Source organism: Protopterus annectens, chromosome 15.part0 (assembly GCF_019279795.1).
Source record: "Protopterus annectens isolate FY-2018-M chromosome 15.part0, PAN1.0, whole genome shotgun sequence".
Lineage (NCBI taxonomy): Eukaryota > Metazoa > Chordata > Ceratodontiformes > Protopteridae > Protopterus > Protopterus annectens.
In genome coordinates, this window is record NC_056749.1 from 132,580,121 (window position 1) to 132,600,050 (window position 19,930).

Consider the following 19,930-nt stretch of genomic DNA (forward strand, 5'->3'; position numbering starts at 1 on the left):
TTAATGGGGATTGGCAGGAAAAATTTAACTGAGAGGGTTCATCTCTGACACACTGTGTCTGAACATAGCAACCAGGCAGGGGTGTCCCCTTTATTTGTTTTATATTTTGAGTCATAGGCAAAGAAAATAAGAAATGGGGAGTCTGTTACAGAGCACCGGTATCCTCTGAGAAATATACCTGTCCCTTCAAACCATTCTGTTGATGTTGCAGAAGAGATTTATATCCATAGACTAAGTATTTCTGATGACATTTGACTTGCTGATTTGTAATAAATCCATCAGTAGTGGGTGGGACAATGTCCTGTATGTCAGACACAGGTCACGTCTTAGCAGTCTGAAGGATACCAAGTATAGTGACAGGACTTTGAGTCAGTCCATGTAGGACATGTTTAGGCATTGTATCTTTTTAGTAAGGTATCTGTATGGATGTTCCAGTGGAGAGTTATATCCAAGGAATAGTAAATAGTAGCTGTGGTTGTGTGGTGGCAACATACTTAGAAGTTAAAACAATGTTTTTCTCTTGGATGGGGCAGCCATATAGTAGTCTGTAATCTATAGATATTGGTCATTAAACTGGTTGTAGTTATGGGGAGTGCATATTCATTTATTGATATAAAAACTCCCTTATTCAGAATGCTTCTGACATGTTTGATATAGTATTTGCAGTTTTCTTGTGATCTGGGAATAGTTTAATTTTTGTCCCAGTTCTAATTAGGATTAATATTTGGGTCCATACATAGGACATGGTTTTTAATCTGCTGGACTTACTGTTGAAAAGGAGAACAGATCATCTGAAAGGGGACGTATTTTGCGGCTTAACATATAAGCCAAAAAACTTGACTTTATGTTATTAAACCTAACCATAGGTCTTTTTTTGGTAACATGATCCTGGCTGTCTGCAACAAATAAGGTCAGAAGAGTGTTCTGTTAACTTTGCTAGGCCATCTATATAAATAAAGGTGTGTAAGATATGAATTTCCACAGCAAGAGTATTTAAAAGGAGAAGGCCAAACACTGAGCTTTATGGAGTCCTGCAGAAACTGCAGTTGAGACCTTCCTTCCTTGCACCTTAAAGAAACATTTTGAAAGGTAATTGCTACCCTAGTTGAAGGCCAGATGGTCAAGGCCCTTGTATATAATTTTGTATGAAAAAAAAAATCAGTTAGAGCAAAAAATGGATGAAATACAAATTCAGAGGATTTGGAATGGTTATTTAAGATGGTACCTATATGCCAGCTCCATTGGCTAATAGGGTTAAAGCCCTGATTTGTGCTGCAGACAGCTGATTTTGACCAGTGGTCCAGGCAGTTGATGGGAGATAGCAACTCAGGGCAGGGGCTAACTGGCAGTTGTCAGCTCATCCACATCTAGGTAGGAAGTTCATAGGTTCATAGGTTCATACTAGGCTATCTGCCCGAGGGCATTTACAAGCATAGCCCATAGTTTTGTGGCTTACGCCACCCCTTTAGTATGGGGAACTATACCCATTATTTTGCTGTGCCTCTGTCGAGCAGTGACACTGAGGTAATCCCTGGGGTATATCTGCGATCTCCCATCCATTGGTCAAGATTTCTCTTGAACAAGGCCAGCGAGGTGCTCTGCCTCACATATACCGGGATTTTATTCCACAGCATAGGGAGTCTTTGGGTGATGAATCTATCCCTCCAGCACGTCCTATTAATAGCCGTGTCGAGGTTTAAGTCTCCGCCCTTGTGGCTCTGACGGATCTAGATTTTTGAGGTGAAGCATATTCATCAAATCTGGGTTTGACATGGCCTTGTATGTTAGGCAAAGGTCACCTCTGAGCAAGCGGTGGCGACTGAATAGAGCTGGAGTTCTTTCAGTCGGGCAGCATAGGACAGATGTTTGAGACCCTTTATCCTTTTGGTGAGGAACTTTTGTGGCCTCTCCAGCTGCTGCAAGTGTCGGGTCAGATACATTCCGAATGGGGCATTGTACTCAATCATTGGTCTGATGAGTGATGAGTATAGGGAGACTATGACCTCCCTTGATCTAGATGAGAATCCCTTCATGATAAGGTGGGCAATGTAGAAGGTCTTCCTAACTACTTTAGCTACATGGGTGTCGAATGACAGACTACTATCAACCTGGGTCCCCAGGTCCCTGATAACTTCTTCTGTGCTCAGTGGATTGCCACCTATTTGGTAGCTAGGGGTAACCTTGTTTTTCCCGAAGGGTATGACTATGCATTTTTGGCATTTAACTTTAGGCCATGGCTCTGGCACCAGTTATCCGTTTCTGTGAGACCCTTCTGAAGGATATCTGTGTCAGATGTGTTTTCTGCTATGGCGCCCAGTTTGCAGTCATCTGCAAACTTTGTCAGCCATAACCCTCCTGTGTTTGCTTGTACTTGGAAAAGTAGATGCCAAACAAGAGTGGGCCCAGGACTGAGCCCTGTGGTACACCACTTGTGACAGGCTTTGAGTCTGACATGGCGCCAGCAACTCTGACCCTGTGGGTTATGTCACTCAGCCAGTTTGCAACCCATCTTGTGATGTATGGGTTAACATTTAAGCTGATGAGTTTTTCAATGATACCCGAGTGGGGTATTGTATCAAGGCCTTCGCCAGATCGAGGTAGGCTGTATGGACTGCCTTTCCCTCATCAATGGCTTTGGTGACTGTTTCAAAAAGTCAACCAAGTTTAGAAGGCATGATCTGCCTTTGACAAACCCAAACTGGGATGGATCCAAAGTCTGCAAATTCCTATGTCTTTATTTATGAGGTCCATTATGATCCTCTCCATGGCTTTGCAGATAAGGCTTGTCAAGCTAATGGGCGGTAATTTCCAGGGTCGGTGGAGGCACCGCCTTTGTGAAGTGGGACCACAGTTGCAGTGCGCCACTCCTGGGCACGTATCCAGAGGTAAGACTATGATTAAACAGCTGTCCTAGCTGTGGGTTTAATTCCTCGTTGAGTTCATGGAGCACACAGCCGGGGACACCATCAGGTCCCATGGATGCTGTGTTTTTGCTTTGGAGAGAGCAGTTCTCACTTGGGCGTTGGAGATGTTTGGGGGCTTCAATCGCTTGGTATAGACATCTCTCCTTTTGGGAGAAGTTTGCACTGAACCTGTCAGCCAGTATGTTGGCAATGTCTGTAGGATCAGTAATCTTCACATCATTTTGAACTAGTTCTGAGCATATCTGGGAGTTTCCTCCCAGGTTTCTAACATAGCTAAAGAAGGCCTTATGATTGTCTTTTGAGTCTTTAGCTATTTTTCTCTCAAAATTTGCTTTGGGTGATTTTATGAGAGCTCTTAGTTTTTACTTATAGTGATCAAGGGTGTCTTACCTTTTAAGGATTTTGCTCTATCTTGTAGTAGCTTCCTCCTTTTGTTGTAGAGTTTGTTTATGGCTGGGGTCCACCAGACTGGACGCTTGCCTTTGGTACAAAGAGTCTTTGTTTTGCTTGGGATTGCCTTATCCATGCAGTCCTGCAGGTGCTGGTAGAAGGCATTTGTAAGTGATTCAGCGGCTTGAGTACTGTTTTCCGCCGCTCGGGGCCTTAAAGGAGACCACACTAGTCTTTAGAAGTGTGAAGTCGGCTTCGAGAAGTTCTTTACTGTGGTCTTTTTATTTCAGGTGGGGTGGGATGAGGACCTCCAGCAAGATTAGTTTGTGATCTGATCTCACCAGTGAGGGGTATACTTCGGTGTTGAACATTGTGCTCCCATGTTCGTGATGATGAGATCAAGTATGTTTTCTCCTCTTGTGGGGATGGTGACTAGTTGTTCCATGGCATTTGAGTTTATGAATTCCAGGAACTTTTGGGCTAGGGTGTTTGGGCTTGAGTAGTGTTCCCAGTCTATATTAGGGTAATTGAAGTCACCTAGTATGATGGTGTTTGGTGATACATTTATCCCCTCTAGTGTTTTCAGGAAGGCCATGTGAGGTTCCTGAGTTTGTGAGGGTGGCCTGTAACATGCTACAATTTGCAGAGCAGTCTTGCCTATGGTTATTTGCACCTGGATGGTCTCCGATGCATCGTAAGGTTGCCACCAGTCTTGAGGTGTGGGTGTCCTTGATGAATATGGATACCCCCCCTCCTTTCTTGGTATTGTCCGGATTTTGGGGCCGGAACGCATGATAAGAGGTAAAACCTGATAGTTCTGGGGTGCTCTCAGGAGCCTTGAACCAGGTTTCTGTCACTGCACAGACATCGATGTTCTCCATACTGAGAAGGGCCTCGAGTGCGTGCATTTTGAGATTTAGACTTCTGGCATTGAGCAGCATTACCCTTAGTTTTTTTCCTTTTTTGTGTTCTAGGGTGGTAGGTTTAGAATTTGAGCCTTGCCTAAAAAAGGCACTATGGGGGTGGCAAGAGCCTTTGCCAATATCCGGAATCCCAGGGGTGACAGGTGCAAGCCGTCCCTTGCGAAGCAGCGTGGCTTGTCCAGCATGTCATCCCAGGCAGACAGACATTGGATCCCCTTTGAATGACACCAGAGTTTAAGCCAATTGTTAAAGCTGAGACTGATCAATGGAGCAGACCCTTTTTTATGCTTGACGCACAGAACTGGAGGCTGCATGCATGTCATCATACATGCACCTACTGGTGGCAAGTTATTATGTAAGCTGAAGTACAATGTGGGATTATAGGAGCATATAATATAGGCTAGAGGTCTGCAACCTTCACTATCAAAAGAGCCATTTTGGCCCCTCTCCCACCAAATAAAATTCAGCCAGAGCCACAAAACCTATCTGACCCGTAAAATGAAGGTAACGCAGCATACAAAGTTTTATATATAGTTATACTATATGTAAAAGAACAATAGTTAATATCCATCCCTGTTTTTGTTCCTTTGTTGGGATTTTTATTGGAATCACTCAATCGCTGTCAGAGTGTGTGTGTGTGTGTGTGTGTGTGTGTGTGTGTGTGTGTGTGTGTGTGTGTGTGTGTGTGTGTATAAAACCACCTCTCAACCTCTTAGGTTCATAGGTTTATAGGTAGGTACTAGGCTATTAGCCGTAGGGCCTATATAAGCCTAGCCAAAAATGTACCCTGGCTTTCGCCACCCAAGAAAATTATTTTCCTATGCCCCTGTCGAGCAGAGCCACAGAAGTGATCCCCTGGGTGAATTTCCTATTTCCCATCCAATCATCAAGATTTTTCTTGAGTGCTAATGAGGAGCTCTGCTTGACACAGATAGGTAGTCTGTTCCAGAGTACGGGAAGTCTCTGGGACAGGAATCTATCCCTTCAGCATGTTCTGTTTATTGTGGTGACAAGGTTTAGGTCCCTAGAGCGTGTAGCTCGGAGGGATTGGGATTTCTTTAAGTGGAGCATGTCCAACAGCTCTGGGTTTGACATAGCTTTGTATGTTAGGCAGACATCGCCTCTGAGTAGGCGATATGCGACGGAGTAAAGCTGGAGTTTTTTGAGACGGTTTGCGTAGGGCATCTGTTTGAGGCCAGTAATCCTCTTTGTGAGGTATTCCTGTGGCCTTTCCAGTTGTTGTAGATGTCTTGTGAGGTACATACCAAAAGGGGCATTGTACTCTATAATGGGTCTAATGAGTGATGAGTAGAAGGGAACAATGACCTCTTTTTTTCTGGATGAGAAACCTTTTGTGATGAGGTGAGCCACGTAGAAGGATTTCCTGACCACTGTGGTGGTGTGATTATCAAAGGAGAGACTACTGTCCACATGTGTCCCAAGGTCTCTTATCACACTTTCAGTGTTAAGTAGACTACCACTTATGTGGCAGATCATGGGTACAGAGTTTTTACCAAAGGGGATGACAATACACTTTTTGGCATTGAGCTTCAGGCCATGGCTTTGACACCAACCATCTATCTCAGTGATGCCCTTTTGTAGTATGTCCACATCATCAGGAGTTTCGATTATGGCACCTAGTTTGCAGTCATGGAATTTATGAATTCCAGAACACGTTGAGCAAAAGAGTTGGTACATGAGTAGTTTTCCCAGTTAATGGTGGGGTAGTTGAAATCGCCCATTATTAGGGTGTTGTGTTGTACCCTAATACTTTTCAGTGTATCAAGAAATGAGGAGTGGGAATCCTGGGGCATGTTGTGGGGTCTGTAGCAAGCTACAATTTGGATTGCAGTCTTGCCCAGAGTTCGTTGCACTTGGATAATCTCGGATGCATTATGCTGTGCAACTAGCCTGGAGGTGTGGATATCCTTAATGAATATGGACACACCTCCACCTTTAGTGCTTCGTTCCGAGTTAGGTGGCCGAAAGGTGTGGTATGAATTATAGCCTGGTAACACAGGGGTGCTCTCTGGAGCTTTGAACCAGGTCTCTGTCACTGCACAGATGTTGATATTCTCCATTTTAAGGAGTGCCTCGAGTGAGTGCATTTTGAGGTTTAGACTTCTAGCGTTGAGTAGCATTACCCTCAGATTTTGCTTGCTTGTACCTGTTACGGTGGTGAATTTATCATTTGAACCTTGCCTAAAAAAGGCACTGTAGGGGTGGTAAGAGCCTTAGCCAGTATCTGGAATCCCAAGGGGAACAGGTGCAGGCTATCTGTGGCAAAGCATCGTGGTCTGTCGATCATGTCGTCCCAGGCAGACAAATACTGGATCCCCTTAGAATGACACCAGAAGCTTAGTCAATTGTTGAAGTTAATCATTTTGTCCTTGTACTGTGGTATCATTTTGGGTGATTGCATGATGCTACTCAGGGATAGGGTCATACCTGCATGGGCTACAAGATCGGAGAGCTCCTCCATGTCTCTTTTCATGTAGTCCAGGGAGGTACATATCCGGTCATTCACACCAACATGGACAGTGACAGTGTCATATTTGTACTTGTTGTGGAGTGACCTGAGTGCATGCGTTATGTGGTGGATCCTGGCACCTGACAGGCAGCTGACAGTAACTTTCTCCTTGTTTAGCCTGGTTAGTGGAACATCAGTGTGCCTGACTATAGAGTTCACCTGTGACTAGAGTGTTGGGTATGTTGTTATGTCTTATGGGCTGTGGTTGAGTGGCACACTGAGTTTATGGACTATGTGTCATTTGGGTTGTGTTGCGGGGTGGAGTTTGCTTGCGTTTCTGCTTTGAAGGTTCCTGATGCTTGGGCAGGTTTTTGAGAGCCTCCACGAATGTAGGTGTGTGTTTTGTGTTTCTATGTGTGTGTTTTGGTGATGTAGGTTTTGAGGGACTATGTGATGAGTGTGGTGTGGTGCAAGTGTTTACCTTCTCCTCTTGACTGTCCAGTTCAGACTTGGGTGAAGAGAGCTTTGCTTCCAGTTTGGCTATATAAGTGCATCTCTCACAGGTTGCAGTGTTGAGTGGTAGGAGGAGAGGGTTGTCTGTGTACATGAGGCAATTGCTGCATTGCCCCAAGATGCCCAGATTCATCAGGTAGACAGGAGAAATCACCGGGAGCTTGAGTGCTGTAGTAATTTGCAGCTTATTTAGTGCTTACAACGAGTTCTGAACACGTGCTGAGTTCAAAGAAACAGATTTGAGTGCTGAAAATAGAAAACTCGCTAGTTCTAAGAAACAAAATTAAACTAGAAGGCTTCCCTCCAACACAGAAAAGCTTGGTAGCTCAGAAGCCTAAAAACAGTTTAGACCACTTACAGGAAAGGCAGGAAACAAGCTTATTTTTTTTCTTTCCCAGATTTGAGCAAAGCTGTAAATAATGGGGAGACAAAGGTTCAAAAATAGGGACACTTTTTTAAATATTGCTCTTACAAACTTAGAAAGTTGATAGAATAGCAGGTTTTGCATTAACATGGGTTTTTCTCAAGTGTATGATGTCTGAAACTCAAATGTCTTTCTATATTTTCTGACTTCAGCCGTCAGTGATTTGCCAAAGATTTGCCAGAAAACCGCAATTTTATAATAAATGGACCAAAAATATGAGGCAAAAATCAGGACATTCTGCGAGAATCTGTACAGTTGAGAAGTAATTGTGTGTGTGTGTGTGTGTGTGTGTGTGTGTGTGTGTGTGTGTGTGTGTCTGTGTGGAAAATGCATGTTAACAGAAACTATGTTATTCGAGCAAGTTTCTAAGTTTATAAGAGCAATATTTAAAATCCATCTCTATTTTTGTTCCTTTTTATTTGGGTTCTGTCCAGGTAACAGAAACTATGTTATTCGAGCAAGTTTCTAAGTTTATAAGAGCAATATTTAAAATCCATCTCTATTTTTGTTCCCCTTTATTTGGGTTCTGTCCAGATTTCAGAAGTTTGAGAGGTATGAGAAGTACAGAAACATTTCAGGAGCTGCTGCTGCTGCCAGGGCATTGCTCAATCGCTCTGTACGTATGTATGGAATGCATGATAACAGAAACCATGTTATTCTAGCAAGTTTCTAAGTTCATAAGAGCAGTATTTAAAATCTGTCACTCGATCACGGTCAGTGTGTGTGTGTGTGTGTGTGTGTGTGTGTGTCATGCAGAGTGGCCATTATTTTTCAAAGCTACAGGGGAGCCACTGCAGAGGAGTAGAAGAGCCGCATGCGGCTCCAGTGCTGCAGGTTGCAGACCCCTGATCTAGGCACATGGAAACAAATGAGTGGGTCAATAGGTGGTCTAAGGGCAAGGTCTGGATGGTCATTATTAGGGTGAGGGAGCCAAAAAAGACAAGTACATGTAAGATGTGATCACCTTATAAAACAAGACTTAAAAAAAAACCTTAAACATTCAAAAAAAGTAAAAGAAAATAAGGGTCATAAAAGATCGGTTTTACAAGGCTAGGTTGAAAACTATCAGCAGTCCTTTTAAATACCAACGATCAAGGGTAACCTGATAATTGACCTGTAAAGCATGAGAGCTAAAGACCTATCCTTACATTTTTGGATTAGCTACATTCTTGTCACAGTTGCAAATAAGAAAGGTAGGATGCAGAAATCTAGTGTGAGGAAAAAACTCATGAAAACACTGAAAGTAATATAGAAGTGGGTAAGCTGCGGTAGCGTTGTCGCCTCACAGTTAGACATTGCCCGTTCGATTCTCAGTCTTCTGTGTAGCGACATGCGTGAATGGGCGTTCCTTCGTTGAAGGTTGTACGTTAGGCCCGGCAAGCCAGTATGTAAAAATCTACTGCCAATCATTAGCGGACCGGAGTTCCGCTGTGGCGACCCCTAACTGGGAAAAGCCGAAAGAAAGAAAGTAGTGAGTAAGCAGAATATGGTACATTTATTGATTGCAATATCTTCCCCATGAAAATTTTAAGAAACTGTGCACCAAAGTTAACAGGGGAAAAGTAATCTGAGGTGTATCAGAATACGTTGTAGGCATAAGAGAGCTGCTCCTCTCTGACATATATGAATGAATGAATCTTAGGAGCCTCTTCCATTGTAAGTGGAGTTAGTACAACCCCCGTTCTCCTTAACTGTCATTCTGAGGGCCTTTTTTTCATCATAGCAGTATGACAGACTGTTTAAGCAGACTGGAGAATGTTGTTTTTCTTTGGCCACATTAAACACATTGGATATGGAATAGTAATAGCCTGGATTGCAGGGAATTTTTTTTGGTTAGGGGGGGGTCTGTCTAATTTTCAAAGTTGTGGAAACACCCCTCTGAAGTGGGAGATATTTACAACATGGATTAGTAGAATGGTAGGTCATTAGGAGCTTGTTTAAAGCCAATCAGTGTTTAGCCTTTTTTGAACAGTTGCTTAGTGTCAATGAAGATGTGATGAATTGAAAAGACAGTGAAGAAGCCACAGGTTTGGGAGAATAAAACTTGATTTGAAAGGCAATCCGAAGGTGCAGAGGGAATGTTATTATTTGAGAAGTGGCTAATGAAGTAGTACATGCTTTGGCTAAAGTTGTAGAACCAGAGCAGATTTTTCCATCAGTCTCAAGTGACATGGTAGGGAAGTTAGTGGTTCTGTCTCCCAGATTTTTTTTTCTTTACAGAAATTCTTTGGGCAGTGAAGCAGGAAGCTTGTCATTTCTTAGAGTAAAGGTTGTGCTTTTCTTGCTGGCTACTTAAAGTCCTTTTGAATGGTAGTGAAAAAAAAAAAAGAAATTCCGAATTAGAGTTTGGTTAGCCCAGCCCCATATTACAGAGGAATAAAGCCCAGAATGCAGTCCATATGACTTAAGTTTGACAGCTAAGTTGGGCTCTGGAGGGGCAAAATGGGGAAGGATGGTTGGTTTGCCCATCCTGGGAGATGGTTAGGCCTGCTGCTATAATGGTATGTATTGAAGCTCGATCTATGCCACTAGTAGGTGAATGCCAGAGCAGCAGTCAGGGCATGCCACAGGCTTATTTATTTTAAAGTTGAAGTATGTTCAGGTTCATCATGACTTTGTCTAAAAGAAAAACATTACAGTATTTGTAACCCAGTGAAAAACTATGAAACTTGATGCACTAAATGGCTTATTTCCTTTCTCTGAGGTAGTGCAATCTTAGAGGGGTATATGGAACACAGAATCCCCCCCCAAAAAGACACACACACACACACACACACACACACACACACACACACACACACACACACACACTCTGGAGGGTGCATGGTGCTTGTCTCTAAGAAAAAAGTCCACTTTCATTTGGGTCTATATTGAATCAGCAAATGCTTAAAAAAGCGAACGCTGTTTCATCGACCCTATTTAAGCTAAAGCTTACAATCCCGAACACTTGGAACAGCGATTTTTTCCCCCAGGGAAAAAAAATCACTGTTCCACAAAAAAAAAAAAAAAAAAACCTTAAAACAGTATCCCCCCCGATGTGGGGGGCTGTGCCCCCCACACACCCCCTACTTAAATATACCAACTCCGAGATTGCACCACAGTGGAGGAAATGGCAAACTTCCACCGGCCCAGCGATTTTTTTCCCTGAGAAGAAAAATCACTGTTCGGGTGTTCGGGATTGTAAGCTTTCGCTTACATAGGGTCGATGAATCAGCGTTCGCTGTTTTAAGTGCTCACTGATTCAATATAGACCCTTTCATTTATATAAAATGCTATGCATTTTGTGCTTTTACTTTTGCTTATGAATGTTGTCATGTGTGATCAGCACTAGAACCACATATGTACATTAATTCAAGTAATGCAGTGTTACTCACTAGATTCACTGCATACTACTAAAATTGGCTTGTTATAAATTGTTTGTCAGAATTTATTTAGGCAAGTTTCTACCACTTGCAGGAAGAAGAGGATGAAATCAAAATGGAGATCAACATGCTGAAGAAGTATTCCCATCACAGGAATATAGCCACGTATTATGGTGCTTTTATAAAGAAAAATTTTGAAGGACAGGAAGATCAGCTGTGGGTAAGTTATGTAGTACAGACTTATACAAAAGCCATTATAAATAAATATGTACTGATCATTTTGCAGAAAAAATGTTCAGCAAAACTTTATCTTTCCCCCTGAAATTAATGAAACTTGTATAAAATGCTATCTGATTTAGTGAAATATTGCTTTCAGTGAATTCCCTATATTTTATTAAAAGCTGCTTCCTATTTTGAATGATTACATTTGAGTTGTGGAATGTGCAAACTGGACAACTAAGGAAGTTAGTCAATAGGAAATGATTAGAGATAAGATGCATTTCAACCATGTGGAAATGAAGACCGAGGCCAAAATAAGAACTTGTGAAAATGAGACTAAAGTACTTGAAAGTAGAGAATGCAATAGAAGACAGAGGTGAGTAAAGTACACACATTGCAGTGATTTTTAAATGGTAACTAAGTTAAGAAATTATACGTGCATACTAAGCATAAGAGGTTAGATGTGTTGTCATAATTCATGTGTTTCAGCTTTCTATAAAGATGTCATGTTTAACAGAAGTATGTAACAGCATTGTAGTAGTCGTATAATCTTCATATTGATCACTACTGCAGTAGCCTAAGCTATATGGGTTATATCCTGATAGATATAACAGCCGGCCAACTTCCAAAGCTTCAGGGCACCTTTCACAGCCACCCTCCACAGCTTTCTTGCCGCCGAAGAGCCATCTCTGTATGCAGTATCTACTTTAATTTTGTGTATGTATGGTGGCATGAGAAAGTCTTAATGAAATCATGGAAAGACATCAGATAACACTTTCCTAGCTTTCAAGTCATGAAAATGGAATTTCATTTAATTTCCGTTTTGAGAGCTGTGTATCATTGTCCTCAGCAATGAGGGAAACAGTGAAAAAGTGAGAAGTAACCAGAAACAAAGGCCCCCTCAAGAAGAGAGGGGTGATACAAAAAAAAGATGAAACTGACAGGAAGATAGTTCAGAAACAGGATAGAGAGAGATAGATGTATGTTTAGTGTAATTGCAAAAAAAAAAAAAACTGCAATTTTAGAGGAAGAACAAAAGTGTTCATTTTAAAACCTTTTTAATTTGGTGTTGAATGCCTTTTTTGTGAATTTTGACTTTTCAATAAAATATGAGAAAAACACAAGCTTGGATCACTGTTTATTAAAAATGTAGCAAATTATTGTAAGTTTTAACACATCTTTCAAACCTTGAATGAGAGCTCACCAGCCTAAGTAGATGGATTATGCATGTAGCCTTAGATATTATTATAGATACTACAGAAAACGTTTATAAGGGCGATTAACTTGATGAGAAGACTTCACTATTTACTGTCTCAAGGCTAAAGAATGGGAACTCATTTATATTAAAAAGTGCTAAAATGTTATTTGAAATAATGTGAGGAATGGATATTACATGAAAATATAAGATGGATAGAAAGAGTGAGGGGCACGCTTGAGAGAGACCTGTGACATTCCACCTCCGTTACATTTAATTTTGAGAAGGATAAGCAAAAAGTTAGATAATTTTCACATTTTTTGGACAAACTGGAAAGGTAGGTGATAACCATCAAGAAATGATATACTTCATCAAGGAGTATAGGAAAGATGTCCAGATCCTAGCTAGGAATATGGTGGTTCTGATTAGTAAGCATGGGAATAAACCTTTTGCCATTGCTTTCCTTTTACTCTATCAGCATCCATAGCATTCTTAACAAGATAATTGAATACCACTCTTGGATAGCCCAGTACTCCCATAACATAGTTACTGTCTCTGAAACTTGGCTCAAACCACATAACACAAAAAATGACTCCCCCCCCCCCCCCCCCGTTACAACATTTTATGCTTTGATCGCATATATGAAAAAGGTGAAGGTGTTGCCATTATGTATTCAGACCTCCTAACCTTATTCCACCTTATCAACCCTCCCCCTCTCTTTTCACCCAGCAGAACTCGCTATAGCTAATTTGCAAACTCGGTGATTATAAATCCCTTACTATAGTTGCCATATACATACCACCTGAAGAGAATATTCCTTTATTAGAACAGATTTTTCACTGGATCTCTGACCGTATACATAATGAAACTATAATACTAGGTGACATTAATATTAACTGGCTTTCCTTCATCTCTAATGCCCCACCTCCAGTATAAATTTGTATGGCTTCATCCAACTTATCTCTTCTCCCCTTTTTCCTCACAAACCCACAAGTACTTGTTCCATCCCTGATTGTATTCTTGTCTCTAATCCTAACCTCTATCACCAACCTGAATCCCTACCAGAGGCAATCAGTGACTGCTGTCCTATTGACATCCAAAGATTCTCCCCACACTTCTCTTGCCCTCACAAATGTAAAGAATGCTAAAAACTCTTCAACTTCAACCCCATTTTATTCAGTGATTTTCTGTCTGCTATTAGTTGGTCAATTTAACTCCATCTTTCTAAACATACTGAACTCCTTTGCCCCTGCTAGAACTGTCAGAGTCAAATCTCAGTGATCTTCTTGGCTCACCAACTCTACTGGGTCTCTTATTCTAAATAGGGATTCGGCCTGGAAACTCTGGACTAAGACCAAATGCTTTACACACTACCAACAATGTGGGGAACTCTGAAATCTGACCAAAAAACCACTTCAAAATTGCTAAAAAGAACTTCTACTACTCACCCCTTATTACTGAACCAAGAAACCCTAAAACATTCTGGAATAGTGTTAAAATTCTCCACCCTGGGAATCCCTCAACTCCCAACCCCTTCCCCAATAACACACCACAAGAAACTGGATCCATTTTCAGTTCATACTTCATAGATACTATCAGAAATCTTATGAAGACTTCCTACCCTACTATCCCTTCTCCTCCTACCCACCCCTCTTTTACAAAAATGCCCATTCTCACTTAATCCCATTCCTACTAGCCTACATCAAAAATCTTCTTCTCAAACTTAAACCATGCTCCCCTTCAGCTGATAATCTGCCATCTCTCTTCCTTAAGGCTGCTGCAAACTCTATTGCATATCCTGTCTCCATCTTCATTAATCGATCTATTAGTGAATCCACTATCCCTAATTTCTGGAAAAAAATTCTATACCATACCTATACATAAAGGTGTAAACTCTGTAGAGCTCTCTTAATTTTTGTCCTGTTGCTATACTTTCTCCCCTCTCTAAAATTCTTGAACAATGTGTCTATAAACAAATCTTGACTTATCTCACTATGGAAAATGTGATCACCCCTACCCAGCATGTCTTCCACCCTTACCACAGTACTAGTACTGCTCTTACCTCCTTCACTAACACCATCTGTCTAGCCATAGCCAGAAGCAATAATAAACCTGTGTCCTGCCCCTTTTAGATCTTTCCAAATCATTTGACACAGTCTCTCACTCCATCGTCCTCTCCAAACTTTTTCAACTTAACCTCTCTTCTGCAACCATCTATTAGATTAACAAGTATCTCACAGACAGACGGTAATCTGTCAAATGGCTCTCTGCTCTATTCCCCTTTCTCCTCATCAAAATGGACATTCCCACAGGGCTCTATACTAGGTCTCCTTCTCTTTAACATCTTTACTAATCAATTTTACACTTTCTGCCCTCCATCATCCCTTATACAGTACACAGATTGACTCTACAATCATCTCCATTGCTGATAACCCTTGGATTTGCTCACCCTGTCACAAATATCTTTCAACCTCACTGAAACTTGACTAACACCCAACTCATACTCAACACTAAAAATCTAAACTTCTACTCTTACTCCCTAAATCCCTCTGCCATCTTAAATCTTCATTCACCATCTGTTACCTTAACAACACTATTGTTAAATCTGATTCCCATACTTCACTCCTTGGGGGTATCATAGTTGATCAACTTAAATATGATCTCCATGTACATGATTTTATCAAGAAAACTCATCAAAAGCTTGGCCTGTTATATTGAAACAAAAGGTTCCTTACCCCAGACTTCAGAACATCATTTGCTCAAGCTTACCTTCTCCCCTAGCCTCTTTTACAAATCACAAATCTTAACTAATCTACAGTCTACATTGCTTTCCAAACTCAAAACCACCTATAATAAAGTTACCAGTTTACAGCTAATTTTCCTTCCACGTCACACCAATCTCTTGCTCTCCAGACACTCAGCTGGGTAGAGTTTCCTAATCTATTATTATTTTCTCAACCACTTATCATCCATTCTATCTTGTATAAGCCCTCCTCCTGCCCTAATATCTCTTCTTTAGTCACCCTTTATAACCCCCTCTCTCCCTCAGAAGCTCTGACCAATTTCTCTTAAAATTCACAAACCTAATAATCTTTTGGACACAATCTCTGCAGCTACTTTCCTGCTCTGTCATGGAACAAGCTTCCCAAGGTCCTCAGAAATTTTATTTTTGCCCATGAATTTAAGAAAACTGTCAAAAATTACTTAAATAGCACCTGGACCTGTCACTGCTATCATCCCACTTGAACTTCTCTCTTTCTCCTGTACAGCCTTCTCCTTTCATCCCTTTCCTTTCTTTTTCTTCTTTTCCTCTCATTACCTTATTACTAACCTACTTAGCATTTCTGCTTAGTCACCTACCATCTCTGTGCTGTCTCACTTAGTAGTTCTAGAAGCATGGTTTTTGCCTCTTATTTGCAATTAGTCTTTGTTTTTATATCTTCACCTCATGGAGCTTACAAAACTTACTGCTTTGTATTGTTTAGTTTACTGTGGCTAATTCTTTGTGTGCTACTGCTAGTTCTTTATTACCGGAATCTTTGCATACTACTTAGTTTAAATGTCTCTTTTACTACGTTTTCATGCTTGTAACTATAATGGTTATTTACTTATCTACTTGTGTATACGTATTATTGTTTTTTTTACTGCTTTCATATTATTTTCTTGCTATGTTTTGCTGTGGAGCTTTTCTCCCCAGGGCCTCCACTGAAAAAGGGCTTTTGCTCAGTTGGACTACCCTGGTCAACAAATGTCAAATAAATCTTGTTGTACACATTGTGATGTCCCTGCTCTGAGCCAGTAATCAAGGAGCCTTAATCCTCACCACTGACACTGAAGAGGGACGTTCAGTTGGAACAAAGATAGATACACACAGTATTTCTAGATGCATCTCTCTGCACCAAGCACAATTTCCCTTAAGAGCACACAGGGAACACACTAAGTGCAGGGTCTGGGTTCCCGTCTTTGTCCAGGCCCTCAGTGAGATTCCTCACTGGCACAGCTGTAGAGCTGAGTCCTCGAGCGAGTGCCCCAAGCCAAGTCCTCCACTACCCTGCCTGTGAAACCAGTGCACCATGTCCCTGCTCCAAGTAGGTGACACACACACTCTTTGATATTGGATTTTCACACAGAAACACGCATTTGCTTGAGAAAGGCTGGCACAGATTTGCTGGCTATGCCCCTCTGCCCCTCTGCCCAGACTATAAGGTAGATACTGCTACTAGGACACTCCAAAGCCAGCTACTCTTAAGGCTGTTACAAGGGTACCCAATTATACTGAGTAAAATTAATGCTGCAGTAGACTCCCTCTTATCTGGTCTCACTGGGACCGGACCTTAGGCTGAATAAACGAATGGCTGATTAATCAGAAAAATCATACAAAATAGCATTTATAGGTTATAAATCAGCTGAAATAACAGGATTTGTGTTAGTATGCATTTTTCTAATGAATATAAAGTCTAAAACACAAATGTCTGTCATTAGTATGCATTTTTCTAATGAATATGAAGTCTAAAACACAAATCTGTCATTATTTAGCTCAGAGGAGGCTGAAGTGTTGTTCTTCTCTATAGCTTTTGCTAGGGCTATGGCAGAAATTTGATGGTCGGTTAAAGAGGAAGCCAGTTAGAGAGGCTGGATAAGAGGGAGTCTACTGTAATACAAATAGTGTTTGACCATTGCAGTGAGGCTTCCAGGGGCGGCCACAGTGTCACCAAATAAATAAGTACTCTCAAAAGTTAAAAGATTCTCTAAAAGACTAGCCACAATGAAAAGTTTAAATACATTTAATAATAAATAATAAAAGAACAATACAATACTAAATATCTGTTTATAATGAACACCAGAGTTTCACACACAGAAAATATTAAAATAACACAGATAAATAGATTCACACAGATACAGAAAAATAGTACTTGACTAATCTCACTATATTTTCCTGACTGATCTAAAGAATTACTATTCCCTGGTTAGTTACTAAACCAAGGCAAGATGAAGTGGGTGAGTGATCCTTCTGTGTCATGTTTCAAAAACAGACTGCTCTGTGACTTCTGTCTCATCTAGTACTAAAACATCATTTCATTGCTGGATTACAGAATGACATCACCTGACTTCTGGTTCCCATACTACCCACCTTAAATAGAAAGTCAACCAGAATCTTGCACATATGTGTTACCATTCACAAGTTGTAGTATCTGGAAGCCATAAACCATTTCAACACTTCCACCCTTCAAGGAAGCAATTCGTTTACTGCTAAGGACAATACAGCGAGATTCCTAGTCCTTGTTTTCACAGACATTTATTATCTGGCTGCACTCAGAATTGTAAGATACAATCTTTATGGCCTACCAGGTAATTTAATTTTACACTATTTTTCAAAGTTAGTTGGACTGAGATTAATCTCTTCTCTTCCGGTATCCTCTGTTACAATATTAGTTTCAACAGTTACAATACAGTCTGACATACAGGTGCATTTCTTTTTATGTCCAGCAGGATCCACGTTGGTACTTTTTTTTAACACAAGCAACTTTACAAATACATTTTCAACACATGCACCTGTCCAAATCAGTTTGATGTTACACATGGCATATAATTCTTTATAAAACTCCAGTTAGCTATGCTGGCATATGTTACACATCCACTGCCCTACTTCTCCTGGCATAGCTGGCAATACCTCACATTGTCACACGCATTGTTTTGCATTTTCACTTTGATACTGTCTCTGTATTGTGTACATTTATTTTATTGTTCTACTTTTCTCTCACATTGAGAATAAAATTGGTGATTTATGATCAGTGTCTTATCCTGGACAACAATATATAAATAAATGGAAGTGTGACGTATTCACATATATGAAATATCCGAAATATTTTTTGGCATCTTTCTTATTCATATTTAAAATCTGCCAACTTTATATAACATCATTCCTTCAATACTGCTTGTTACTTTTTAGTAAAACATGAAAGACTTTAAGTTTAGGTCTAAAACATTGAAACTACGGGTTAAGGATGGTAATTCCAGTAAACCAATTTTGTCATGTATTGTAATTCAGGATGCCGAGATTTAGGCATTTTGTGGTTTGCCTACTACAGTATAGTGATTCTTTTGTCAGGCTTAATCTCTTATAACTCCTAATAATTTTGTTTGACTGAATTGTACATTTTTAGTGTTATAATTTAGTATTATATATTCATTCAAAGTTATTACTGTCTTTCTGGTTTATCGAGGAATTATTGGGTTAATGTTTGGAGCTGGAATAGATTTCCCGCAGTACATATGAGGGTGAGTCATCGGCAAATCGAATGATCATAGCTTCTTTGACCATGATGTGCATATTGTTGATGAAGATGTTAGGTAGTAATGATCCAAGGATGGATCCTTGAGGCGCATGTACTGTGATGGGTTCAGAATAAGAAGCATTTCCCCATGTAACAAGCTAGATCCGTAGCTTCTGAAAAAACTGGGGGTGATGGGGTAGGGGTTATGGTGCTGGCTAACGTAGGTGAGAAGGGGTCCCAAGCCATGTATGTCCCAAGCTATGTAGCAGTTGTATAAATTGTGCTATAGGAAGCTCTCACCATTGGTTCCCTGCTCTCACAGTACTGTTCAATCCCAGCTGACATTCTCTTGTCTCAGGAACACACCTCTTGCTTAGCTCAGGTTGTTTACATTGCACTATAAGCAGATTTTACTATGACATTTTATGAAAAAAGATGTAAACTTTTTCTGATGCTGGGATTTACGAAGAATTGGTTAAGACTTTTACCATGATCATTCCTGTGAGCTTCCATGTGGCCTATTGTAGCTTTAATTGTGTTGACACTGTGGGTAGAATTGCAGGCTCTTGTGTGTGCTCTTGTAGGATTGCATGACTGCTGCTCTTTTTTGAGGATGAGCTCATGTCCTTTTGGGGAGCAGCTATCCAACTTCACACTGACTGAAAAATCCATCATTGGTAGGTTCTTAACTTGATCTTGGATGGCTATTTCTTAAAATGCTTACATCCTTCCTCAAAAAGGACTGCCCATCCTTCCTCAAAAAGGACTGTGCTGAAAGTGGCTCTGTGTTGCAGCAGAGGGTTGTATTTTTTAATGCACCCCAGACCTATGCTCGACTGGTAGCATTGTTGCCGGGGGGGGGGGGCCAGATAGAGTGGAATGGCCAATGTAATCTTGCCCATCTGGGAGGGGCAGCCTAAAAGGCACACGCCAATATGCAGCATGCTGCCCTGGCTATCTCCTTGCTGCATGAGAGGTGAGCCTCCTCAGTTGGGAGATTGCGCATGCACAGAAGTGTGTATGTAACTCCCAAGGGCAACAGTCATAGAGATATTAAGGTATCTATGAGGGGGATGGGAGTTTGGGCACACTCCCTATCATGCAGCATGATTATACCTCTCAACCTCTCAGTGCAAGAACTCTGGACATAGCCAGAGCGAATAGGAGGACAAAGGCCCAAAAATAGGGACAAAATTTAAATATTGCTCCTATAAACTTAGAAAATTGCTAGAATA

At 40.9% G+C, this 19,930-nt stretch overlaps 1 protein-coding gene across 1 annotated transcript in view; it reads left to right on the forward strand.

The window, feature by feature from the left end:
- NRK (Nik related kinase) overlaps nucleotides 1-19,930 on the forward strand; it is a 2,110,367-nt gene that overhangs the window by 707,709 nt on the left and 1,382,728 nt on the right. Inside the window, exon 4 of the mRNA XM_044057244.1 lies at nucleotides 11,101-11,226. Within this exon, the coding sequence (XP_043913179.1) occupies nucleotides 11,101-11,226 (126 nt within the window). The remainder of the gene's footprint in view (nucleotides 1-11,100; nucleotides 11,227-19,930) is intronic.